The sequence below is a fragment of the Phoenix dactylifera genome, chromosome 3 (genome assembly GCF_051530095.1).
Source record: "Phoenix dactylifera cultivar Ajwa chromosome 3, Ajwa_hap1_PhDact_Kaust_v1.1, whole genome shotgun sequence".
In the NCBI taxonomy this organism is placed as follows: Eukaryota; Viridiplantae; Streptophyta; class Magnoliopsida; order Arecales; family Arecaceae; genus Phoenix; species Phoenix dactylifera.
The window spans coordinates 11,201,005-11,228,979 of record NC_143192.1 but is presented as its reverse complement, the minus strand read 5'-3'; the positions used below and the strand labels follow the sequence as shown (position 1 = coordinate 11,228,979).

General features: G+C 35.9%; 1 protein-coding gene across 1 annotated transcript; it reads right to left on the bottom strand.

Moving 5' to 3' along the window:
• Positions 1–1,966: 1,966 nt before the first annotated feature.
• Positions 1,967–27,630, bottom strand: LOC148714239 (uncharacterized). Its single transcript, XM_089929372.1, has 6 exons — positions 27,207–27,630; positions 8,440–8,549; positions 7,729–7,818; positions 7,332–7,432; positions 3,205–3,255; positions 1,967–2,135 (listed from the first exon to the last, which is right to left on the bottom strand). Exons 1-6 carry the CDS (start codon positions 27,442–27,444, stop codon positions 1,967–1,969), a joined length of 759 nt encoding a protein of 252 aa, XP_089785498.1. The 5' UTR covers positions 27,445–27,630.
• Positions 27,631–27,975: the final 345 nt, after the last annotated feature.

Here is a 27,975-nt window from a genome sequence, read left to right as displayed (position 1 = left end):
GGTCGGGACACTTCTAAGGGTCAACAGCCTAACTTCACAAAGTACCTAAACCCGCCACTGATCCACTAAAACATGTAGAAAGAGAACAAGTAAAAAGAGAGAGTGATAAAGAGAGTGAAATAGAGAGAGAGCAAGAGAGAGAAGAACTAGAGAGAGGAGAGAGAAAATAAGGGAAGAAGCAAATAGTTGTGAGGCCTCTCTCCTTCCCTCCCTATCCTTCCTGAAATAGACGAAGGCTCTCGACGGTGATTGTGGTCGGTGACTCCAGCGGCCGACAACTCATGGCGGTGTCGGCGGCGTGCCATGCTCAATGACGACCAGCAAAACAGAAGAAAATAAGTATCCAAATAGGGAGATCCTGTTACCCGCAATATTGTTACTCACCAACCCGATTCAAAGCAAAAATGATGGTTGTAGTGGTTCCTGGGGTCAAGAGACTCACAACCGGGCAACGGACGACCGGTGGGGACTGGCGGACAGCAGCACAAAATCCACTCAAAACAAGGGTTTCCAACCCCTTTAACCATAGAAATCAAGCATTCTAATGGCTTGAGCTCTGGCCATGGCCTTCTGCCACGGCGAGGGATTGGAGAGAGACTTCGGCGGTGAGCACCGGTGGCGGAAATAGTTGGAATCAAGAAAAATATGGGTTCGACAAGTTAAAACAGGGGAATCAGAGCTTTCCCCTTTCGGCCAAAATCCGGCGATCCCCGACTGGTGTTGGAGCTCTTAACGACTCCAAAAGGAAGAGGAGAGGCATAGCTCAAGGGGCCTAGGACCTTACCTAATTTTCCGGTGAGGAATGGACACGGCAGCGGTGCGATGGTGACCGAGCTTTGGAAAGAAAACCAAAGAAAATGCTGGCGGTGAGCTCCGATCAGGGCCGGAACTCCGGTGGGGGTAGAAGAGGGACCGAGAGGGCTTTTAAATAGACTCGGCCTAAACCGGAATTTGACCCGGAGTTAGATTCCATGCTGAGAGATCGGGAGGAAGAAGACTCCCATCAGGAGTCCTCTTCTCTCCAAGCATATGCGCAACATTTCTTTCTTTCTTTTTTATTTGTTTTTGGGCCAAATTTAACTGAGCCGGTCAAATGGACCAGGCCCAATTCACTTAAAGGGCCGGGCGTCACACTTCTTTCCTTTCCTAGATAAACATCCATGGAAGTTTACCGATAAACTTTCATTTGCTTCTATATCCAATAAGTTTGTCAACGTATGTATGATTTATATATATTTGTGATATTTTTTTCATTTTTCTTCTTTCACTATACAGTTATTGATCATAACAGCCACCAAATAATGGTAGAACCATGGTACTTTATTTTTACTTTATTTTATTTTGCATTTGATGCATCAATGTGTTTCTAAAGTCATAGTTGTGTCATGGGAAATCCAAATGATGAACAAGGGTCAATAACAAGGTATAATACATAGTGTAAAATTATTTCTATTTGATGATTAATTGATGTTGACTTGGGGTTATCTAGCACTGCTTCTTCAAACTAAAGTATACCATGTTATGTATTTATTTGGTCCATATGTATAAAAGCTTACTGTAAAATATGCTCTCTCTCCTACATTGTTATGTAGTTCAAAATATTCAACAGTCCATTGCCAGAATTAAGCTTGATGATGAAAATTATATAAAATCAGAAGACCATCAGAAGGTAATTAACGTAAAGATCAGTAAATGGAAAGCAAAAACAGTAGATGACATAATAACAGATTGAAGTAAGCTTAGTGGAAAAGGAACAAATATAGTGGTCCATAAACAGTAAATCTCGAATTTGTCACTGCAATTTTTTTAACAGAATGCTGGAGAAGTTGCATGGAAAGGCTAATATCTATTTAGAATTGGAGATCATCAAAACAAATATTTATTGGGTTATATCACAGTAAAGATAGGAGGGAACTCTCCATGCTCCCTTTTAGAATTATCTAAGGAACTTGTTTATAGAGAAGGATTAACTATTAGTCATGATAGTGGATAAATTGCAAACATGAGCAAGGCATTTACTTGGTTTTTGACAAATTTGGCATCGTAATTCCCTCTCATTTCCATCCCTGACCAATTGCTGGTTGTTGGCATTGTCTTGCTTGTCATCCATTATGTTTGGTGGTGGAATTTTCTTACTGAAAGAAACATACTTTAAGAAAAAAAAGAGAAAAATTAGGACAGGAAGTAGTATTATAATAAATATAACGTGAAGACTTAATCAAAAAAGATTTACGAGAATTATAATAGCAATTTTTATTTTGATTATTCACATAAGAGGAGATTTCCAAGAAAACAAGCTTCACCATTGAGCTCTGATAACATGGGATATATTGAGAGTAACAACCACATCCTGTTATCACTGGAAACTCATTGCAATGGAGGCATTGGATAGCATGATGAAACAACTGTTTCTCCATTTAATCAAAAATAAAACAGATGTCTTATCTCCATAATCAAGATACAAAATTATCAACACAGAGAATATGCTGGGAAACAAAATTACTCATGTTATCTATAGGAAAACTGCTTGACCTATTATCTTGTTTGGTTACTTTAAGATTCATTTGTTAAACAACGGGAATTTTTGATAAAGATAGAAGAATTTTTTTTAGAGAAATGAAAAACTTTAGTCCTTACAAGTCATGTAATAGGAAAACAACCCATTTGTTAGACATAATAAAACTACTTGGTTAGTGCAATTGAATGGTTGGTTGCTGCTTGTATTTTGCATAGAAGATTGGTAACTTTATCGAAAAAATGATAGTTATTATATTCTAAAGATTTGAAGAACTATTGACTTCTTCAAAAGTAAAAATTCTTGCTTGGGTATATGTACCTCATACTACTGCTCCTTGCCTACTTATTCAGTTCAATCAAACTAAATGGTAGAATTGTAGAAATCTTATAACTGAGAGATTTCAAATACAATTTGTCAAAAAATTCTTGAAATATTATCTATCTAAAATACCATCATCACCTAAAGAAAAATGAGGATGAAGAAGAAGAGCAAGAAGAAGAAGGGTAAGATAATGGATTAACTTACATAAATTTCAGAATCTTTATCTTTATATATAACAAAAAGGTCATCTTTTTGAAGATGATGACATCTGATATATGGACCTAAAGGAAAGTTCCACGTTAGTACCCAATAGGAAAATTATCTTAGAGAACAAAATTAACATGGACTTATTCTGCCAAGAATACATGCCTGCCTTCTCTATCACATAAATTCTACCATTGTTATTGGTCCAGAACCTGAAAACAACAAACAAGAGGAGCAAAACAGGCACAATAAATTCAGAATTAAAACATCAGAGCAAATTGTTCATTAGGTCTCCATCAAGCTGTTAAAAATAGTTTGCCTAAAAACTGCTATATTTTTATTTTATGAAGTATTATAAAAGAATAATCTATTATAATAAAATTAGAAGATTAAAAAGAGCTTGCTTGGATCGAGGCATGTGATATATACTACACTAAGAACGTGATTCACACCCTACGTGTAGATTTGCAGCGATTTCGTCTTTAAGGTACAACAATCCAATTCAGTTCAATCCTCCTTTAACGAGCACGATCACTAGGGAAGCTTGACTTGATAGACTCCTTTATATGCCCAGAAAAGAAGAAAATATAGAAAGCAGAAAGTTGAAGAGTGAAATAACTCTTTGTTTGTGAAATAAACTCTTGAAAGACAAAGTATCAGTGTGAGAGATTTGATTAGATTTTGATTAATCCCGGAGGAGTCTATTTATAGACTCTATCTGAAAACTGAAGAAACGTGATGGTTCCAAAGATATGTAATGTTTCGGAAACACTATATCTGTTCGGAAATCAACGTTCTCTTTGAAGAGATACAACTCTTCCGAAAAAGATGTCTCACAAAAAGGTATTTTAAAGCATTTAAAATCATAAAGTGGAACATCTAGGCTACTTATACTGTGCAATAGGTGAGGTGTCCCGTAGACTTGAACCTCACTTAGTATTGATAGCATCCATTTGAAGGAACTATAGTGGATTAGACCTTGAACTAGGTCTTTTGATTCAGACTTCTATTTATCACACACACAGTATGGATCAATTAGGTCTTTATACGATCAGCACTATTTATGTACTTAATACCTTGATTTTTCATGAGAATTTTATTAGGGTTAGCCTAAACCCCTAGTCACGGCATATATGACAATTTTCACATAGGTAAGTCCTCTAAGGATATTTGTGACCTAATATCCTATAAATTTTCTGTCTTGAACTCATTAAGAGTATACTCAATCTTTTCAATATATTCTTGTCACTAATAAGAGCATTCATCATAGGGATGAGAGGAGATATACTCCGAAAAATATCCTCTGACACGATCACTCAATTAGCTTCATTTCTGCCACATTAAACTTTTTTCACGGGATTTTCAATCATAGAGGTTGGGAATCCACTATCGTGACCAAATAGTGGGCTTAAGCTCTATCCTACTTGATGAATCGAGGACTCAATTATTAGACAAACACCTGGTTAAATAATCTGCCAAGTTTTTCTCAGATTTAACAAATTCCAAGGAAATAATATTACTCTTTTTGAGTTGTCTTATAAATTTATGATGAATCAGGATATATCAACTCATCTTTTTGTTAGCACTTTTTTGATTCATAAGGTTTTGAGTTAGATTCTAGATTTTGAAATAAATGCAATAAAGAACCATAATATCAATACAATTAAATAACCACACTAAGAAATATAATAAGTAATATAACTTTGTAATTTTTGCATGTTTTTCAAAGCAGTAGTATATATTTTGAGAACAGCTAATATATGCATAGTTTTTAAAGCAACGGCAATTTTTACACAGCTTTTAAAAGTCCAGGAACTTTCTGCATAGATTTTAAAGAAGTAGAAAATTCTGGACAAAAATTTAAAATTATAGAAAATAGATTGCACAGAATTTAAAGCTGTAAAAAATTTGTTCGGATTTTAAAGATGCTGTAATTTTCTACATGAATTTTTAAGCTATAGAAAATTTCTCTATGATTTTTAAAGTTACAAAAAGTCTGTTTGCACAATTTTTAGAGCAATATGACTTTTTTAAAACGTCGTTTTTTGTGAAGAGAAAAACCTTCTGGATGAAGTTAAAGCTTTTAAATTTGTATATAATTAAACTAAATCTAATTTTATGCTATCAAATTAAATTTTGATAAACAAATATGTATAGCAATTCCTAGTACAATCAAGCTTACGTTCTTAGACTGTCAGAAATAGTTTGCCTAGAAATTGCTATATCTTTATTTTATAAGAGTATTTTAAAGAATAATCTACTAGAATAAAATCAGAAGATGGAAAAGAGCTTATCTAAATCGAGGCATATGATATACACTTTTCTAAGAATGTGATTTGTTCCCTATGCGCAGGTTTGGGCAATCTCGTCTCCAAGGTACAGCAACCCAGCTTAGCCCAATCTTTCTCCAATGAGCACGACCGCCGGGAGGCTTGACCTGACGGACTCTCTGTCTGTGGAATAACTCTTGAACAACATAATATCAAAAAGAGAGAAAGAGAGAGAATGGATTGAATTTTGATTAATCCCGGAGGAGTCTATTTATAGACTCTATCCAAAAATCGAAGAGATACGATGGTTCCGAAGATACATAATATTTCAAAAACACTGTATCTTTTCGAAAATCAATATTTTCTTTCGAAGAGTCACAACTCTTCTAAAAGAGGTGTCTCATAAAAGGGTGTTTTAAAGCATTCAAAACAACTGAAGGTTAGTAGATAAGAAAATTTAAATCTTTTTTTTAATTAAAACTCCAACACATGCAATGTTAAACGCTTCAAAAGAGGGAGTTATGTAATATCTAATAGCTAGTTTCACATTTAATCTAAAAACTAGAAACAATTTGAAGAAAATGAACACTTATATTTTCTTTAGAGATTCTTTTTGTTAACTATCTTTTTTAGGAATATGTTGGTAGTTTACCTATCTTAACCATTTTCTATATTCTGTTGTCTTTGTTCTATACTTACCACCTGTGTGCTTTTGGATGTGTTGAGTGGATACTTTGAATGTTGAACATTATGACATCCTGTCTGAAGTTTTCATGGCTTATGTTACAGCTATGTGCCGGATTAGCCCTGACTACTTGACCAGAAATGTAGTAAACTAGTTTCCTTAACATTTGTGCTCTTATATCATTTTATGCTTTAATATCAACAATTTAGCCTTAAGACATGATGTACTACAAGATCACTGTTTTTGCATTTATTAAAAAAATAAGAAACCATTTGGAGAAAATGTATCCTTGTATTTTTTTTAAGATTCTTTATGTTAGTATCTTTTTGAGGAATATACTTGTAGTTCAGCTTGCTTAACCATCTTCTATGTTCTGTCATAATTGTTTCTATACTTACCATCTGTATGCTTTTGGCTGTGGTGAGTGGTTACTTTGAATGTTGAACATTATGATATCCTATACAAAGTTTTCATGGTTTACGCGATAGCTATTTACCAGAATAGTCTTAACCTGTTGACCAGAAATATGGTAAATTAGTTTTGTAAACATTTGTGCTTTTATACATCATTCTATGCTTCGAGATCAACCTATTGACCTAGCATTTATCATCTCATGCCTATGTTGCACAAATTTTGTCCTACACTGACAATCCTAAACTCTGGCCCTTTTTTTTCGCATAAAATAACTACCTTAAGACTCGAACCTATGCCATTGAGCTTGTCAACCTAAGTCTATAACATTGCATCAAGCAATGGCCCCTACCAGGACTCCAGATCGCTGGGACCATAATTGGATAATGCCCTTTTGTTCACTAACTTTGCTGCTAAGTTCTTCTTTAAATGTAAAGTCACTTAGGCTAATAGAAGGATCTAAAGTATGAAAACTTTCCTATATTTCTGACCTAAATAACTAAAATAGGTTTAGGGATTGTCTTTTGGTTTCATATCATTGTTTATGGTTTATCACTTAAGCCACTGTACATGTTTTCATTTACAAGTTTGAGCTGAAGATTTAACTTTTGTCCAAGTTTCTTAATATCAACTTCCTGTTGTTTGTTCCTTTTATCTCTCAGAATTTTTGCTCTTGATTCTTGTCTTCTTGTTTGATTCCAGCTGAAGATTCATATCAGCCTTGGTATCTTGTGCTGCATGATTACAGACTTACTACCCAATTAGAACATTCTATAACTTGCTTTTTTTCACCTTGTAACTATAATAAATATAATAGTTTAAAGATATAGAAAATCAAATTACTCAAATTCCCTTATCAAATAGAACATTAGAGTAGTCCTTCTGTCAAAGATAGGGGCAACTTCATGTTGCTGAAACATACCTATATTTGAAGGTCCATACTTTCCCAGAGAACAAATCCCCCATAAACAGAGTCATGCCATCCTTGTTGTTTAAGTGTGGAAGCCATCTCTCTGCCCCACCCTACAAATTAAAGTGAATGTATCACTATGATTATGGTTCAACTTACATGCAGAAGAGAATTTAATGTAAAAAAGAAAAATCAAACTTGTATAAAGCTAGAGATTTAATAGTAAATGATGAATAAATCCATAAGCTTTTCTTTCCTTGACAACCCAGCAGAAAATGGCCTTTCTGACCATTTTAGACTTCTGTAAACTGTACTGCTCCGACTTACAAAAGCAAAATAAGCATCATCCTTTTCTAAACCACAAAAAGGATACACACACAGCAGGACATTGCAGAACATATGACCTTACCTTTGGAATTATTATTCTCCCGGTGCGACCAACATCAGTTTTTGTCAAATGCTTCCATAAAATTACTTTTAATGTTTTGTCTTCGAACTCCTGAAGAAACAAAATCAATGCAGTGATCAGCCATCAAGCTGAAATTGAACATTGGATAGCTTAAGAACTCTAACAACAAGTGTAAGTTCTAGGATTGACATCTCAGCCGAACCATCTCTCTTGAGGAAAATGTCTCTCTTTGGTTTTTTGACAATGATGACACACATCTTCTAAAAAAAAAAAAAACAACAACAAAGATGGCAAACATTATTCTGATGATTCCAAACAAAAAAAAAACAAACAAACATATGCTGCATGTTATGTGGTTGTGACACAATCTCTCAGGAAAGTTTTCGATTATAGTCCTGTAGCTCAAATCAAGTGCTCATAAAAAAGAACAAAAAGGAGGAAGATATTGACTGTAATTATTTATTTCGCTGTTATTTTTCTCCTAATTGTACAAGTGAACCATCTCCTTCCTCCCTGATTCCTATGCTTGTGAGAATGAAAAATTCATTATTTACATAAAACTAAATTCCAATTAACACCAAGAGTAATAGAATTAAGGTAATGCTGCTCTTTGGTAGCAACTGCCTAATATTCATTCAAGATATGCAGAAAAGAAATCAAATATAATAAGGAAAGAAAAGTCATTATGTGAAAGGAAGGATGTACGACTACCTGCCCGGGATGCTGATGATTTCCAAGTTCATTAGATGCTGGAAAGGGTGTGCATTGGGAACTATTTGGCACAGCCTCAGAGTAACAACGAGGAACTCTATCACACCACACTGAAAGAAGACATTGTCAATGGCCTTTAAAAATATATGACTATCTAGAAACTTATTAAAATTATTCCATTAGTAGATGCATGATTAACCAGATGCTCTGATCCTATCAGTGTCACTTGATGTTAAAAGTGTTGTGGTAATGATTAAAACCTTTAATCATAATGTACGCCTTTTAGATAATGATCTAAGAAAGAATTAATATTCCGCGAGATGAATGGGTTCCCTCTTATGTTTTATGTCATAATACAATTATTCACATAGGATATAAGTCATGATATATCAAGAAGCATATAACAGTTTTGATAACTACAGGTTTCCATCACAAACAAAATATTGATGTACCAGCGTTGCAAAGTTGACCAAATTGCAAACGAAGCAAGAGAAGATGTAGAGGTTTGTATTTTTCAAGAGAACATCATGCCAAAATCACTGAGGATAAGAGCAATCAAGACATTGAACCTAGTTTAGATATTTCAGCTGAAATGCTATTTTCTCCCCCTCCTTTTGAGAGATGGAGAGAGATCCACTTGATGTAAATTGTCCAAGTTTAGATACCTGGGGATGAATCACCCAAGACTCAAATCCAGGACCTCTTTCTCCTCTTGGAAGAGTGGTAGGACCACCGTTGTAATGCCTAGTTCACATGTTCACCTCTTGTTTTGCCTTCTTTTTCCTCAAAAAAAAGTAAAGGGGGTAATGTATAGAGACATTTTTTCTTTCTTTTTTTTTTTTTGAAGTAGCATCTCTTGAATCAAAGGAAGAGATAGGATAAGTTTCATAACTAGTTTCACTTGGGCATTAAGGATGAGAAAAAAGGACTGTTGTCCTTTTATATAAGGGGCCATGGTTGGCTTTGAACCTTGTCGAACAACACAAGGTGGGGTGGCACGAAACTGCAGCAGTACAATGCATGAGGAATTCCAGGAAGAGGCTGTGTGGGTTCACTGATGCAGGGATGGGGTGGGTGAGAGAGGAGAGGAATAAAAGGAGAGGAAGAGAGAGAACAAGATTCTCTCCAACAAAAATTTATAGATATATCAGAGCCTAGTCTCTGGTGATCTTCGATAGCAATAATTATGTCGTCAACCACTTGTTGGTTTGCAGTGAAGTGCAAACAATTGATCAGAAACATACTTGCAGGTGGAGTTCTAACTGTTTGTGCCATAAGACAAAGATTGAGTTGTTCTGGAAGGGAACAATGGTGGATGGTAGTTGTCCAGAGTCATATATTCAATATGATGATGGCAGATATTTTAATGAATTCTTAGAGGTGCATGGCTGTAGGAAGATGGAAGTATTCTGCCTATTGTTTGTTACTAAAAGTCAGAAAATAAGATCTGCTTCTGACGTTGGTAAGTTAATCATTCCATATTTTTTTCTTCCATATTCAAGGATTTTTTTTTTTTTTTGTGTGCTTAAACGGGTGCTTCATGCAGTGCGTGTACGATTCAAGGAAAAGAATTTTGAACAAGTTAACTATGATGTTTATAGTTTAGTGTTTGATTGAAAATAAGTGATGTAAGGAGGACAAATTCACATCAACCACATAATAATGGGGTCAGAGATCACCAGTGTATCAAGTTTAGAGGTGAGCCGGGCTGGTTCTAAAAGGATATGTTAATACTTTGAAGGAGTAATGAGAATTGAGGGTATTGAGAGAATATCAATATGCTTTGGAGGTAAATAATAGTTGAATAATAATCATATTTGAGCTGACATGGTGTTGGGAGGGAATATAAATGTGAAACATATTAGTAACCATTGAAGTCTTTAAACGACAAGTGGAATGTTTATTAAACATTAAAAGGAAGCATCAAGTCCCAAGTGGGCAACCAAGTGAATATTAAAACTGACTGCTTTTCACATGATAAGCTATAAGCTCAGGTTGATGTCTAGTGGAAGGTATCCTATCCAGTGAACACAAGCAGCAGTGAAAGAGAACAGGAATTCATAAAGATATCCAAACCACCATTGCAGTTCAGTCTCACTGCATGTGCCACGAGCTCATGACATGGCAATTATTGATCCATTCAGGAATCCCAAGTTGACAGAAAAAAGTTGTGGCAAACAAATACATTCACTCAAATGCCCATAAATGACAGACGAAGAGCACCAAAATTGTCCACTTATGTGCAAAAGAAAGACCAAGTTTATCATGGAACATAAAGAAGTTGGAGGACACAAATATGGATACTGAAATCTGCCAAACGCTGAAACAGTGAACTGTAACTGTGTTGCCTAAGGAGACAACCCAAGAGGGAGGGTGAATTGGATTTTAATTAAATATTGACCAATTAAAAATAAGGTGAGTGATTAACTAAATCTATTGCAAGTGAATTAGTTAGATCACTAGATGTAATGAGTGAAGAGAGAGAAAGAGACAACAACCAATCCAAATACAGAAAGGTTTATAGTGGTTCGGAGCCAACTCTTGCTTCCACGTCCACTCCCCAAGCCGCACTTGAGAGTTCACTATAATCTCTAGGATTACAGCCGGTTGTTTTACAAGCTCACAACCTAACTTGTTGTTTTCACGAGGTTACAACGAACTCGGTCGGTTTTGATAGGCTCACCGACTAGAACCACTCGATTGTTCTTCCGGGTTTACAATCAAACCCAGTTGGTTTTTTCTGGTTCGCCAACCATAACCTTACACCGTTGGTTTGATATTTGGCTCACCAACAAACCTTACAACCCTTGATTCAATCACCTGATTGAATCAAGTATACAAAATAAGAGTTTAAAGTTCACAAGAAGAAGCTTCTAAAAAAGTAAATATGAAATAATATAAGCAAGGTTGAGTTAGAAGCCCTCAAACAGATTTGAGATGAGAAAGTGGGGCTTCTCGATTTTTGAGTCTCCTCTTGAATGAGCCGAAGGATGGAGAACAATAGGTAGAGCCTTGATTGCGAAGGAAGCCTGTTGGCTTTGAGTTGAATGCACTTCTTCCTTCTTTTGCTTGGATTCACTCTTCGGAAGCTCTTGGTGGTTGAAAACGTTTAATGCTCAAAAAGAATAACTCTCTTCTTGTCTACTACTGTCCACTCTAGCAATTTAAGTGATTCCCTTCAAAAAATAGCCGTTAGAGAGTGATTTGGAGCCGTTCTGACCCGTCTGCACAATCTGACAATGTATCCGTTGAGATCGGAGTCGACTCACGCGATCTGAAGTCGACTCGTCTGTTACTGGAGTCGATTCACACGATCTGAAGTCGACTCGTCTGTTACTGGAGTCGATTCGCGTTTTACTAGAGACGATTTTCCTACTATTCCATATTTGAATTAAAGTGCATGCCTCGTCCTAGGGTCGACTCGGACCAAACTGGAGTCAACTCGCCAACAGCTGGAGACAACTCAGGCACTTAGGGATCGGTTCGTTCTCAAGGTTTCAGAAATCCAACTTTCTGCTTTTCTTCCTCGAGTCGACTCGGGTTTACTTGGAGTTGATTCGGCTGACTTGAAAGGCGACTCGAGATCTTCGGAAGACGTCTCATTCTCAGAAACCAGAAAATTGATTCTCTATCTTTTGAACTGATCTGCCTTGGAGTCGACTTGGGCCTTGTTGGAGTCGACTCGGCTAAGTTGGGGGTTGACTCTGAAACATCTGGAGTCGACTCGTTTACAGGGTCTCCGAAACTGAGTCTCTGCCTTTCAGACTGCTTTCCTCTGGGAGTCGACTCGGCTGATATGGGAGACGACTCGAAGTCTTCACGAGTCGGCTCGCTGACAGGGTCTCAAAAACTAACGTTCTGTCCTTTTGTCAGCTTTGCCATGGAGTCGACTCGGGACCATGTGGCCAAGCATCGGGTCGACTCGCAACCTTTTGGAATTGACTCGTTAACAGGGTCCAAAATTCATCGTTCTGTCTTTCTGTCTATTCTCAGTTGGAGTCGACTCGAAGAGTTCTGGAGTCGACTCGAAGAGTTCCGGAGTCGACTCGAGCTTGTGCCAGAAACTCCAAGTGTGCAGGAGTCGACTCGCAAGGTTCAGGAGTCGACTCGTAATGCAGATTTTGGTTCAAATAGAGTTCAATACTTAACCAAAAAACTCTGAACCAAAGCTCAAGGCACTTAGACAGAATTTAATAAAGATTTTCCTAAAACACTAAATTGAATTCATTAGAACAACATAAGACATACTCAAATGCTTTGAGCTCATCAAAATCAATTAGGGATTTACTCAATCACTCCACAATCTCCTCCTTTTTGATGATGACAAAACATTGAGTATTTGTAAAGTGAATTACTCATTCAAAAAATGATTCAAGGTAAAGTTTTGAAATGAATTCAAATGTTTAGTTATTTAGTGTATCCAAAATTGAAGGGTATGAGACAGTAAATTCTGAAAATTAAAGCTCCCCCTTTTATTTGGAATTATATAAACCTTCAAATCATACAATCAATTGTTTGGCTTATATGTCTTTAATGAATTTGCTTTCTTATACTTTCAGATTCTCCCCCTCAACATGTGCATTCAATTTTGTTTGAACTTTGTTCAAGTTTTCTGAATTTTCTTTTAATGTTGTAAACTTGAACTTAAGTTCTTAATTATAGAAGAAAAAATCTGACGATTTGTTCTTGAATATAGTTCAACTAATCTCCGAATATTCCTTGAATAGATTCTGCAGATTACTTCTTGAGGAGCCCCAATGGAGGAATAATGAACCTCGAGGTATCGAATCCACTAAGAACAAATCACATTTTGCTTAAAAGTTTTCTTGTTTAGTGATTCCTTTTATTTATAATATATCATATGTTCTCCCTCTTTTTGTCATCGTAGCAAAAAGGTGAAGTATCAAAGAGTCAAAACATACAAGATGAGACAAAAAAAAATGCTTTTCATTCACTGTAAGCTTGAATACATAAAAGATGTTCAGAAAGTACATGGTACTCAAAACACAAAAAGCATACAAAACACATCAAATACACAAATTCTTAGATAAAGACAAGACTTTTCAATTCATTGTAAGTATTACAAAATTGAGTACAATGATTGAAAGTCCAAAAGGACTTCATATGATTTTCAAGAAAATACAAGTTTAGGAAGGTGGACGTTTAGAAGAAGATGAAACTTCCAAATTTCTTCGCTAACACTCCATAAGCAAACGAACTCCCTCAGAGATATTTTCCAATTGCTGAATAATTTCTGAAGTAGTCCTATTGTGGGTTTGGGTCAGCTGGTTTACGTTATCAATGTTCGCATCAAGCTTATTGATAACAACGTTTGCTACACTTTCAGCTTCGTCATTTAGCTTTAACAGCTCTGATCTTACGGAGTCTTGCATCTTCTTTGTAGTTTCCTGAATTTCTGAGAATCTCATGTATTGACCTTAAATAAGACTTCTCAGACTGGATAATTCCTCCTTGACTTTAGCAACCATCACTGAAACTGCTACAGTGGAGGGGGTCAGATCAGTGGAGGGTGTACTTGTTGTACTCCTTAGCTCTCTCAAAATATCATCCCTCATATCTCTAAGCTGCTCACCTAAGCTTAACCTCAAGGGGCTGCTGAAATGGTGGCATAGTGGATGAAGGGCCAGTAGTGGATGAAGGGCCAGCAGTGGATGGGAAGGTGGAGGGATCTACAGAGGTATCCGGTTCAAGTTCAGAAGTGGGAGAGTGAGGAGTAGTAGGGTCAGATGGTATGCTAGAAGAAGTTTTCCTAATCCAAGTATCCTCAACCTTGTGGAAACCCATTCGGTGGAGAGTCCCCTCGCCCATATGGTCAGTGTAGCGAAGTGAACGAGAGGGTTCCCCTTCAGGGATAGGGACCTTAAACTCTCTAAAGATCAAGGTAAAGATAATAACATATGGAAGACTCAGTCTAGGTTTGTCCAAGGGTTCACAAATATAACTGTAAATGAGTTTAGAAAAGTTGAGAGGGACGTCATATAGGATGTTGAACATGATAGCTAGGTCTCTCTTAGAAATAAAGTCAAACCTACCCGTTTTAGGAAAGAGGGTGCGAGAAATAATACTCAGTAGGAGACGCATCTCAGTAGAGAGCTAATTTGCAAAGACCTCCTCAATGGGGGACTGGGGTGCTCTCCCTAGAATGGCCGTAAGGGCCTCAGATCTATCAGAGGGGTGAGTGGGAGCTATACCCTCACGAGAGAGGTGGAGGACTCGTGCAATGAGGTTCTCCGAGATGGAAATAGGGACATTGGCTACTCTCCCTTAAATACCGCCGCCACCCCGTGTGACGGTGCCATAGAATTTTCGAACTAACCCCGGGTATGTAGGAAGATCAAGGAAACAAAAGTAATCTAGATCTTAAGCCCTAAGATGATGCCCTAAGGTGAACCCTTCTCGGGAGAGGAAGTCAAAATCGACTTTCCTCCCGGTAGAGACAACTCTTCCGGCGCACGAGCGCGAGGGAACCGACTGAGGTGGGGAGGAAACCGGAGAAGGTGGTCTCACGGGTTCATTCCTCGCCTTAGATCGTCTCTTGGCGCCACTCGCAACAAGAGGCCTCTTCTGGCGAGATACAATGGCTTTCCTAGGCATCCCGACCTATTAAAGGAAGGAAAGACGTGAAATGAGAGGAAAATCGGAGGAAAAATGAAGGGAGGAGGCAGAGACGACCGTGGGAGACGACTCGAGGGTTTTGGAACATTGACGGCCGAAAAGAAAGATTTGGAAAAAGTCATTTCGTTTAGGGTAAAGACGGATTTCCGACCTCGAGTCGACTCCTGAAAATTCGCGAGTCAACTCGCGCACGAGTTGACTCTCAGAATCATCCGAGTCGACTCGAACTCTGGCACATAACCAAAATCTCAGTTAGTACCGTGCCAAAAGAGAGAAATATGGTAATCTTTAGAGCTTAAGTAATGATATGATGATCATAGATGTGGAATACTATATCAATCGTAAATTAATGATCAAAATTAATGAATGAGAGAAAAGAATCAAAGAAATGGATCAATCACTCCTAACCCTCTTCTAAGAGTACAAAATCGATCTCCACTCAAAGGTTTTGTGAAGATATCAGCAAGTTGATCATCAGTACAAACAAATTCAAGCATCACATCACCATTTAACACATGATCTCTTATGAAGTGATGTCTTATCTCAATGTGTTTAGTTCTTGAGTACTGAATTGGATTTTTAGTTAGATTTACGGCACTTGTATTATCACAGTTTATGGAAATCTTATCTTGCTTAATGCCATAATCTTCAAGTTGTTGCTTGATCCACAAAATTTGAGCACAACAACTTCCGGCAGCAATATATTCGGCCTCTGCCGTAGATAGTGCAACCGAGTTTTGTTTCTTTCTAAACCATGAGATTAAGTTCTCTCTTAAGAATTGACATGACCCGCAGGTGCTTTTTCTATCAAGTTTACAACCAGCAAAGTCAGAATCACTGTACCCTATTAAGTCTATGCTTGATTCTTTAGAGTACCATAACCCTATATATTTTGTTCCTATTAAATACTTAAAAATTCTTTTAACTGCAATTAGGTGTGATTTCTTAGGATTAGACTGATATCTAGCACACATGCATACACTAAACATGATATCAGGTCTACTTGCTATAAGATAATAACCCTATGATCATACCTCTGTACAACTTATGATCTACTGACTTACCTGATTTATCTTTATCTAGTTTGCATGATGAGCTCATGAGGGTGCCAATTGACTTGTTTCCATCCATATCAAATTTCTTTAGCATTTCTTTGATGTACTTAGCTTGATTGATGAAAATTCCTTCCTTAGATTGTTTGATTTGAATTCCGAGGAAGTAGTTCAACTCTCCCATCATGCTCATCTCAAATTCACTCTACATTAATTCAGCAAACTCTTCGCAAAGACGATTGTTAGTAGCACCGAAAATAATATCATCTACATAAATCTGCACTATTAACATATCTTTGTTTTTTTTTTTCAAAAACAAAGTTGTATCAACATTCCCTCTAGAAAATTCATGATCTAATAGAAATTTGCTAAGTCTTTCATACCATACTCTAGAGGCTTGTTTTAGACCATAATGTGCTTTATTTAATTTGTAAACATGGTTAGAGTATTGATGATTTTCAAAATCAGGAGGTTGTTTTACATAAACCTCCTCATTAATATACCCATTTAAGAAAGCACTCTTTACATCCATTTGAAATAATTTGAAATCTATAAAATATGCAAATGCTAGTAACAGTCTAATTGCTTCAAGTCTAGCTACAGGAGCAAAGATCTCATCAAAATCTATACCTTCTTCTTGATTATAGCCCTTTGCTACTAGTCTAGCCTTGTTCCTAACCACAACTCCATTTTCATCAAGCTTATTTTTGTACACCCATTTAGTTCCAATTATTGAGTATTCAGAGGGTATTTCAACTAAGTTCCATATATTGTTTCTTGTAAATTGGTTAAGTTCCTCTTGCACAGCATTTATCCAATTTACATCATTTTCAGCTTCTTCAATGTTTTTAGGTTCTAAATGTGATACAAATGCAAGATAATTATTTAAGTTCCTAAGAGAGGCTCTAGTTCTAACAGATTGAGATGGATCATCTAAGATTAACTTTTTAGGGTGACCGTAAGCATACCTCCAAGCCTTTGAAAGCCCATGATCAGCAATTACCTCTTGGCTTGTTGAAGTCTCTTCAATTTGCTTCGGTTCATCCTCTTGTAAGGTCATGTTATCCATCTTTTCTTTAAGTATCCCTGCATCATCATCCAAAGCTACTTTCTTGCTAGAGGAAGCATCATTAGTCTCATCAAAAATAACATGAATAGATTCTTCAACAACAAGAGTTCTTTTGTTGAAGATTCTATATGCCCTACTTGATGTAGAGTATCCCAAGAAGATACCTTCATCAGATTTGGAATCAAATTTGCCTAAATTATCTTTACCATTATTATGAATGAAACACCTACATCCAAAAACATGAAAGTAGTTTACTTTGGATTTTCTATCTCTCCAAAATTCATAAGGTGTTTTCTTTATAATTGGTCTCAACAAAACTCTATTTAGAATATAACATGATGTGTTAATAACTTCAGCCCAAAAGTACTTTGGAAGATCATTTTCACACAACATGGTCCTAGCCATCTCTTCTAGGGTTCTATTTTTTCTTTCTATCACTCCATTTTGTTGTGGAGTTCTAGGTGCAGAAAAATTATGAGTTATGCCCTTTTTACTACAAAATTTTGAAAGAGATGATTTTCAAATTCTATTCCATAATCACTCCTAATAGCTATAACTGAAGTATTTTTTACATTAGTTACTTCCTTATGAAATTTCTTAAATGCTGAAAATGCTTTATCTTTATGAGCTAAAAACATGACCCATGTGTATCTAGAAAAATCATCTATTATCACGAGACCATACTTCTTCCACCAAGGCTTGTGGTCCTAGTTGGTCCAAAGAGGTCCATTTGAAGTAGCTCAAGGGGTCTAGTAGTAGAAACATAGTTTATAGACTTAAAAGAGCTTCTAGATTGTTTGCCAAATTGACATGCTCTACAAATTTTATTTTTCTCAAATTTCAGCATTGGCAAACCAATCACAAAATCTCTTTTAATTAATTTAGACAGTGTATCCATGCTTGTATGACCTAATTTACGATGCCATAACCAACTTTTCTCATTTAGCTTAGTATCATCATCTACTAAGCAGCGACTGTTTTTAGTAAGATCATCAAAATTTACTACATGCATTTTGCCACGTCTTAGTCCTTTGAAAACTAGGCTATTGTCAATTGAATTGGTTATGATGCATGAAGATGACTTAAACAAAACATCAAAACCTCTATCACATAATTGACTAACACTAAGTAAATTATGCTTGAGACCATCTACAAACCGAACATTATTAACAAGGATTGAAGATGTGATTTGTATTTTACCGATACCAATGATGTGATCTTGGTTATTATCTCTAAAAGTCACTACACCTCCTTTCTTAGATTCTAGGGTGAAGAATTGCTCCTTGTCACCCGTCATGTGTCTTGAGCAGCCACTATCCAAGTACCAACAGTGTTTATTGAGCTTGGCCGCAAGACACTCCTATACACAAAGAAATCAAGCAGTCTTAGGTACCCAAGTTTTCTTGGGTCCTTTTAGGTTAGCTATGTTAGTTCCTTTTGGAACCCAAACCTTTTTAATCTTTCTTTTAGCTTATGTTTTTCTATAGTTGCATACATTAGCTTTATGTCCTATTCTATTACAACAAAAACAGTATACATCTTTAGCTTTACTTTCACCGGCTTTTACAAAGAAGTTTTTAAGAAATTTTTATTTGTTCTTAGGCTTATACCCTAACCCGGCTCTATTAAACACAACTCTTTGACTATTAAGAATCATTTCTAGTTTTTCAGAGCTATAGGTAAACTTCTCAACAATAGGTTTATATTTTTCAAATTCTTTAGTTAATTTCAAGTTTTCTTCATTCAATGATTTAACATTATTAATTGAATTAACTTTCAAAGTATGATTACTGTTTTTAAGTTCAGAAATTTTCTTAGTTAGTCTTTCTTTATCTTTAATTAGGGTATCAGTTTTTTTAGTTAGTAGTTGGTTGCTTGTTTTAAGTTTTAAATTTTCTTTGATAATAGAGTCCTTATCCGTAATCAGTTTTTCAGTTTTATGACTGTAAGATTGATTAGTTAGCTTCAACTTTGTTTTTAAAGATTATTGTCCTATATTCATCCATTAGTTCATTAAAAGCATCAGACAATTCTTCAAAGGTAAAATCTAAAAGATTTTCAATACTTACCTCATCCTCGTTGGCCATAAGACATATGTTGGCCTTCTCTTCTTCTTCTTCTTCTGATGATGAGTTGTCGGATTCTGTCCAAGTAGTGAAGAGGGTTTTCTTCTTCTTGAATCTGCTCTCCTTTTTCAATGTGGGGCAGTTGGCTCTGAAATGACCCGGCTTCTTGCACTCATAGCACCCGATTCCCTCACTTTCCTTCTCCTTACCCTTGTCCTTGTGGAAGGAGCTTGAAGGGAACCTTTTCTTGTGGAAGATTTTCTTTCTATTGATGAACTTCCTAAATTTCCTCATAAGAAGTGCCTCTTCTTCATCCTCCTCATTGTCCTCTTCTTCACTACTACTACTGCAAGAAAGATCTTTGTTAGAAAAAAGTAGACTTGGGGGCAATTACTTTTTTCTTATGGGAGGATTCTTCTTCGCTGTGTTGTTTCATCGTAAGCTCATGTGTCATTAGAGATCCAAGAAGCTCCTCAAGTGGCAGCGTGTTCAAATCTTTTGCTTTTTGTATTGCCGTGACCTTGGCTTCCCATGACCTTGGTAGACAGCGAAGAATCTTTCTAACAAGATCACTGTTAGTATAACTTTTGCCAAGGCTTTTTAGGCCGTTGACAATATTAGTAAATTTGGTGAACATGCAGGTAATAGTTTCATTAGATTTCATTTTAAATAGCTCATATTTATGAACTAGCATGTTGATTTTGGATTCTTAGACTTGATTTGTGCCCTCGTGGGTCACTTCAAGTCTATTCCATATCTCTTTTGCAGAAATACAAGTAGAGATTCTATTGAATTTATTTGGATCTAAGGCACAATATAGTACGTTCATTGCCTTAACATTAAGTTGTACTTTTCTTTTGTCAAATTCATCCCAATCTTTTTCAAGCTTGGGAATGGACACATTATCTATCGTGTGTATTGGAATATGTGGTCCATTTACTATGATGCTCCATACATCATAGTCTTGGGCTTGGATGAAGATTCTCATCCTAGCCTTACAATAGGTATAATTTGTATAATTGAAAAATGGTGGCCTATTGGTGGATTGTCCTTCACTAAGGGACGATCCAAATGGGGTTGTCATCTTAATCTTTTACTCTTTTTAAAGATTAGAACACCAATCGATATGAGAGCACATGCTCTGATACCACTTATTGCCCAAGGAGACAACCCAAGAGAAGGATGAATTGGATTTTAATTAAATATTGACCAATTAAAAATAAGATGAGTGATTAACTAAATCTATTGCAAGTGAATTATTTAGATCACTAGATGTAGAGAGAGAAAGAGACAACAACCAATCCAAATACAAAAAGGTTTATAGTGGTTCGGAGCCAACTCTTGCTTCCACGTCCACTCTCCAAGCTGAACTTGGGAGTTCACTATAATCTCTAGAATTACAGCCGGTTGTTTTACAAGCTCACAACCTAACTTGTTGTTTTCACGAGGTTACAACGAACTCGGTCGGTTTTGATAGACTCACTGACTAGAACCACTCGATTATTTTTTCGAGTTTACAATCAAACCCAGTTGGTTTTTTCCGGTTCACCAACCACAACCTTACACCGTTGGTTTTATCTTTGGCTCATCAACAAACCTTACAACTATTGATTCAATCACCTGATTGAATCAAGTATACAAAATTAGAGTTTAAAGTTCATAAGAAGAAGCTTCTAAAAAAGCAAATATGAAATAATATAAGCAAGGTTGAGTTAAAAGCCCTCAAATAGATTTGAGATGAGGAAGTGGGGCTTCTCGATTTTTGAGTCTCCTCTTGAATGAGCCGAAGGATGGAGAATAGTAGGTAGAGCCTTGAATAAAGCCTGTTGGCTTTGAGTTGAATGTACTTCTTCCTTCTTTTGTTTGGATTCACGCTTCGAAAGCTCTTGGTGGTTAAAAACGTTTAATGCTCAAAAGGAATAACTCTCTTCTTGTCTACTACTGTTCACTCTAGCTATTTAAGTGATTTTCTTCGAAAAATAGTCGTTAGAGAGTGATTTGGAGCCGTTCTGACCCGTCTGCATAATCTGACAATGTATCCGTTGGGATCGGAGTCGACTCACGCGATCTGGAGTCGACTCGTCTGTTACTGGAGTCGACTCGCGTTTTACTGGAGACGACTCTTCTACTATTCCAGATTTGAATTAAAGTGCATACCTCATCCTGGGGTTGACTCGGACCAAACTGGAGTCGACTCGCCAACAGCTGGAGACGACTCATGCACTTAGGGGTCGGCTCGCTCTCAGGGTTCCAGAAATCCAACTTTCTGTTTTTCTTCCTCGAGTCGACTTGGGTTTACTTGGAGTCGATTCGGCTGACTTGATAGGCGACTCGAGATCTTCGGGAGACATTTTATTCTAAGAGACCGGAAAATTGATTCTCTGTCTTTTGAACTGATCTGCCTCGGAGTTGACTCAGGCCTTGTTGGAGTCGACTCGGCTAACTTGGGGGTCGACTCTGAAATACTTGGAGTCGACTCGTTCACAGGGTCTCCGAAACTGAGTCTCTGCCTTTCAGACTGCTTTCCTCTAGGAGTCGACTCAGACAAACTGGCAGTCGACTCGGCTGATATGGGAGACGACTCGAAGTCTTCACGAGTCGACTCGCTGATAGGGTCTCAAAAACTAACGTTCTGTCTTTTTGTCAGCTTTTCCATGGAGTCGACTCGGGACCATTTGGAGTCGACTCGCCAAGCATCGGAGTCAACTCGCAACCTTTTGGAGTCGACTCAGTCCAAAAATTATCGTTCTGTCTTTCTGTCTGTTCTCAGTCGAAATCGACTCGAAAAGTTCTGGAGTCGACTCGAGCTTGTGCCGGAAACTGCAAGTGTGCAGGAGTCGACTCGCAAGGTTTAGGAGTCGACTCGTGATGCAGACTTTGGTTCAAATAGAGTTCAATACTTAACCAAAAAACTCTGAACCAAAGCTGAAGGCACTTAGACAGAATTTAATAAAGATTTTTCTGAAACACTAGATTGAATTAATTGGAACAACATAAGACATACTCAAATGCTTTGAGCTCATCAAAATCAATTAGGGATTTACTCAATCACTCCACAAACTGTTTGAGATTGGCTGAGCAACTTAAGGATAAGAACTTGACTAAGCCTTTAATCCAGAAGGCCAAATGTAGGATCAATGCAAGAAATAGATGTGAAAAAGTTATGGAAAAAAATGAAACCGAATGAGCGTGTCAGAAAAGATGTTTCTTTTATCAGCTTAAAGATGCCAAATGATAGATCCAACTTGAAGAAGAACAGAGCAATGTGAAGGTAAATAGTAGAAGTGGAGTCCACTAGCTTTATTGGCTAACAAAACAAGCCATCAATATATGAATTATGAAACAATAAAAATAATTTGTTAATACAGCAAATCTCAAATTGACTTGAACTAGAAATATTGAAAATTATCGAATCAGAACCAGAAGGAATATAGGAAGTGGCTATATATTGAGCATTTTGTGAGTAAATATTAAGAAAACTTCAAAATTATTTACATAAAGGTATGGAAATTAAAATTGGATCTGAATAACAAATCTTGGAGAACAAGAAAGTTATTGAGTAACTCCTAGCTGCCAAAGTTGGGTATTACGTAGAACAGTTCGGAATTTGATTAAAAAAGGACTAACATCTAAATTGTGTCAAAAAATCAACTTATAAGAAGAGTTTGAAGTTTAAAATATCCCTAGAAGTTTCTAACTCAAAACAAATCAACTTCTGGAAAACCAGTAGCTAAAAGGAACTAAGATATTTTGATATAAGAAAGTGATGAGGATGCTAGAGGAGTACATTTCAAAGAAGCACAAGAGAGGATTTATCTGTAGACAGAGTAAACAAGGAAATTTTTGGAACATCTACAACTTGATACAGGTAACAACATATTAAAGTTGTGAGGGATAACTAGCACCATTCCCAGTTGAAATTAAATGGACATGGAACAAGCCTTTGCTGACCTTTATTACTGAGCAGAGACTTGAAAGAAAGTTAAAGATAGGGATACCGAATTGTTTCAAAGAGGTAATAGTGGCTTCTTTAAGAATTTCTTCTAGTCATCTAGTGTATAGTGACAATTTGGCAAGAAGGGGCATCGAAAGCATTCTGTATGATGGTGATAACAAGTGGGCCAAAGGATCTGCTATGGCACTTAAAATCTTTCATCAGAAAACAGAACATTTAACATGATCAAATGTTAATGTGAATTGCACTCTTATTTGGTCTTAAGGACCAGTGTCAACAAATGTAGTAGAGAAACCCATTAAGACATGTGCCACATCAATGACAAATTTATGTAAATGTTTGAAAGAAATTCATTTTCTTTAAGAGTGAACTGGCAACATAGCATTTTTGGCAAGTATATGCTACACATTATTAAAATACAATATTAAGGGCTATACTTTCTAAAACTCTTAAAGTGAAAAGATGCCTGCTAAAACTGTTAAGCGAACATTCATCTTCTAATTGCATGTATAATGCTTGTTGAGAAGTACAACATTTACATCATGTTTTTTTGTTTGGTTTTGCCATCATTGCGTAAAAATACTGACCTCAAGGTAGATTTTGGATCTTTATGTCTGAATAAAGAAGTTGATAAAAAGAGCTTTTAAGATTTCACTTTATTTTTTTGTATCAAGAAAAATGGTTAATAGTCTAAGCTATCCTTAAAATGACTCCTCAAGATAAGGGTTTTTGTAGAAATTTCCATGACAAGATATAATTTAACTCTTAACACTGACTCAAAGAAAAGAGATATTTTTGAGCAAGTAACTTTGTAGTTTAATCACCATAAAATTTTCCATTCATATTGCTCTGAATACAATGATGATGAAACTGAATCCAACAAAATATATAGACAAAGTAGGTGATAAAAGTTTACATGGTTGAACAGGTCATAGAAATCAACTTTTTCTAGGAAATTCGTAAATCACTTATATTCATGAGATGGTATATAATCTATACCTTGAACCAGAGAGAGATAGAGAGAAAGGACAAGTTTTTGTAGCAAGATTGAATTAACCATAGGTGATTGTAGAGAATGATAACAATGAAGTGGATCTCATGTGACAAGAAGTATACAAGGCTTATGGTGATAAGAGATGATATATTGAGAAGAGACTTGATTGAATTTTTTAGTGTTAACTCATCATTATAACCCAAATACTTAAGTTGTTAGGGAATGGGTCGACGATGTATATTAGACCTTAATACCTCATGCGCATGGAGGAATAAGTCAAGATAAGAAATAACTTGAGATAGTAATGAAGAATGAGTCAAGGAAAAAAAATGACTTAAGATGATCAATAGGTGAAAGAATTAAGAAATTAATTAATATGGAGGGTGTTTGAAACTGCGCCTTCAACAACCATATTAACTGATCATTATGGCCCAAAAGCTTATGCTTATAGAGAATAAGTCAACAATGCACGTTGAACTTAGAAAAGAAATAGCAAAAAATGTTATACTTACACAATTTAATGAGGATAAAAATTACATATTGAGAGATTATTTTCATGCCAATATTTATCTCTCCATAAAGTTTCATAACCACTACAAAATTAATAACCTAAAACTAGTGAAATATTTTAGAAAATCTCCCATTTTACCTCAATAAACAAGTAATAACCTGGCCTATAAGTCATGATTGGAGGAACCAAAATGTTTGATTTTTCTAGTATGCACTTGTAATGATAAATACTCATGATTTCTACTCTTCTTGACCTAATTATTACCTGATAATTAAGTCAACAAGATTTGTTATGCTCTTGCTAGCTGTAAATTGTTTAGCACTTGGTCCAACTAGGTATCTTGTGCATCTATATAATAATGGTTGATCTCTCTCTCTCTCTCTTTCTCACCCCCCCCCCCCCCCCCAAACACACAATATAAAGGGTTGAGTACCCCTGTTTGGCCTTCTTATGCTTTGTGTAAGATATTACAGCTCTTCTATTATTATGTTCACTTATATTTATATTCTAAGCTGCTCAATGATGGAAAACCACCAAAATTAGGCTAGTACTAAACAAGTTTACATCCAGTAAACATGAATAGTTAATCTTCTTTAAGAAAAGAAACAAATATCCCCTCAGCACTTTATCACTGTGGTTTTAAGTTCTTGTTTCAAATACTTGTGTATTTAGGATCATCTTGATACATCTTGCTTAGGCCAAGTTGGGACATGTCCTCAAAAGGTTTAGCTAGGTTTGAAATAAATCAAGTTGCGGTAGAGCTACTCGATAAGCCTTGATACATCTTCCATGTCTTTCTAAGAAAATCATACCCACCTTTAAGGGTACAATTGCAAGTGGCATGTAGACCTTCTTGCTTTCTTTATAGCCTGTGGATTTAGTTATTTGTTTTCTTTAGATCCCGAATTAGTTAGAAAGTTGTAGGATCTAAGACAAATCACTTAAAATATCTCTCTCTCACCCTCCCAACTACATCCACCTTTCTTTCAAAAACATGCTTCTGAGTTTTACTCCAATTGTTATCTTTACTAATTTGGCTTCATCTTACTCTTCCTCTTAAAAGAAAGTTTATATTTCTTAATTTGATTAAGATAAGAAAACTTCTTAAAATAATTTTAGTAATAGATGAAATAAATCATATTGTATGCCTATTTAAATAATGAAAAAAAAGATACAAGCATTCCTATTAGAAACTTTTAATAAGATATTGTGTTGGATATTTTGTTAGTTTAAATGATGGCTTTTAAACTTTCTAGATTGAGTAAAATATATTAACTATTATGGCATAGATGCGACCTCCATATATAAACCTAATATTTCTCCCATGTGGAGAGGAGTGCCAACTAGTTATGCAAGTCCAATTTGATAAGTGGAATATGGTAATGATCATTTTTCATAATATATGTTGATTTATTAATTCAAAATATAATTTCAGCTAATCTAACCCCCTCTTCAATACTCAGTAAGCTTCCACCTAGTTATAAAGGCAAAAATCCTTTTCTTAGATTTTTAATAATTTGGTAATCGTAGTTGGAAAAACTAATTTTTAGACATATTTGAAACATTAAATAGATATAGTTGAAACTTTCAAATTTTAAAATTTTTAAATATCTTCTTTTTGGGGCAAGACTTTAAAAGCCTCATATTCTTGTTGAATTATTTAACATAAACTCAACAAGTGCATGAATAAAATCTTAACATAATAGGCACATACATTAAATATTCTAATATGTAACAAAACTACAAACCACTAGATAAGGCTCTATTTGGCATGGTTGCCAAATTCTAATTTTTATTTTATTTTTTCTTTTAAAAAAAGAGAAATCAAAGAAAAAACTACTGTTTGGTAATCTACTTTCTATTTTTATTTTTTTGATAAGTAGTGACCAATTTCTAGAGATTGTGAAAACAAGAGACTGTGGATTAACTTTTTTGAAAATTAAAATCTACCTACCGTCTTTGCTTGCCACTAACCATCACCATCAATCATTACCACTGGCCGTCATGTTGGTCACCACCACTGATTACTGCTGGCCATTGGTGACTACTGGCCATCACCATCGATGGCCGCTAGCCCTAACCCCTACAACTTGGCCATCGCCACCAGCCATCTTCAGCCATTATAGCCTCTCCCTGGCAACCATTACCACTATCTCTACTACTATTACTATATCCTCTGCCAAACAAGTTTTCGCCTTTTAGTTTTTAAAAAGGAAAGATTGGTTTTAATTGCAAAAAAATAAAACTAAAAATTAAATATTGGAAAGCATGCAAAATGCTACCTAAAAATTCTTGCACATAGAAACATAATAAGCTTGACATTCATCTTTCTCTTTCACATGGCACCATCTCAAGTGTGATGAGTCATGTGAGATACAGAGGTCCTGCTTGGATTATATTGCAATAAGAATGACCAGATCCAAATCTAGAACCATGAAACTTAAAAAGAAATCAAAAAAACTATGAACATGCATATGGAAGAACCTTGGTTTGTTGACGAAGAAATAAAGAATCGATCCTCGACATAAAAGGTCCTGCAATCTCCTCCCAAGTTTTCCTTAGCAGCATTTGATGAAGATGATTCTGCCCCTGGTCTCATTGGAATCAAGTTTAACATCTGATCATGGGTAGATCCAATTTTACTACTCTCTCCAACCATACATTCTGTAGACTCGATTGGAATCAAATAATCATCACCTCCTTTTTGGTTCTCACTTGCCATAACCCAGGATGCATTAGAAGAAGATGTAGTAAAAGACGATGATTTAGGAGAAAATATGTAGGGGGCTCTAATAAAGGACAAAGAATGAGGAGAAGAAAAGGAGTGGGAGTAGAGGATGGGGGGTATGGAGAAGAGAAAAGGTTGAGAGTGATAGGAGGAGAAATTTGATTGTTTTTGACTTCTAGATGTTGAGCAAGCCCAAGATTGGCTTTGAGGATACATTTTGGATCTAAAACTTATAGAAACCCTATGAGAAACTATCAGAAAGTACTTAAGGAAAGAAGTAGAAGAGAAATGGTGATGAAGAAGAGAGGAAGAGGGGTATACATAAGAATTATATAATAGAAAAGTAAATGGAGGGGGTGAAAACTCCGAGGTCTTAAGGTTGGCAATAAGCGAAAAGAAGACTAAGGGGAACCAAAGATAGACAAATGGCTGGATAAAACTTGGAAGGAGTTAAGCAGTTAGGATTGAAAGAGTCCACTAAGTCTGACACCAAAAATGGTAATAATGATGGTGATAAAGAAGTTG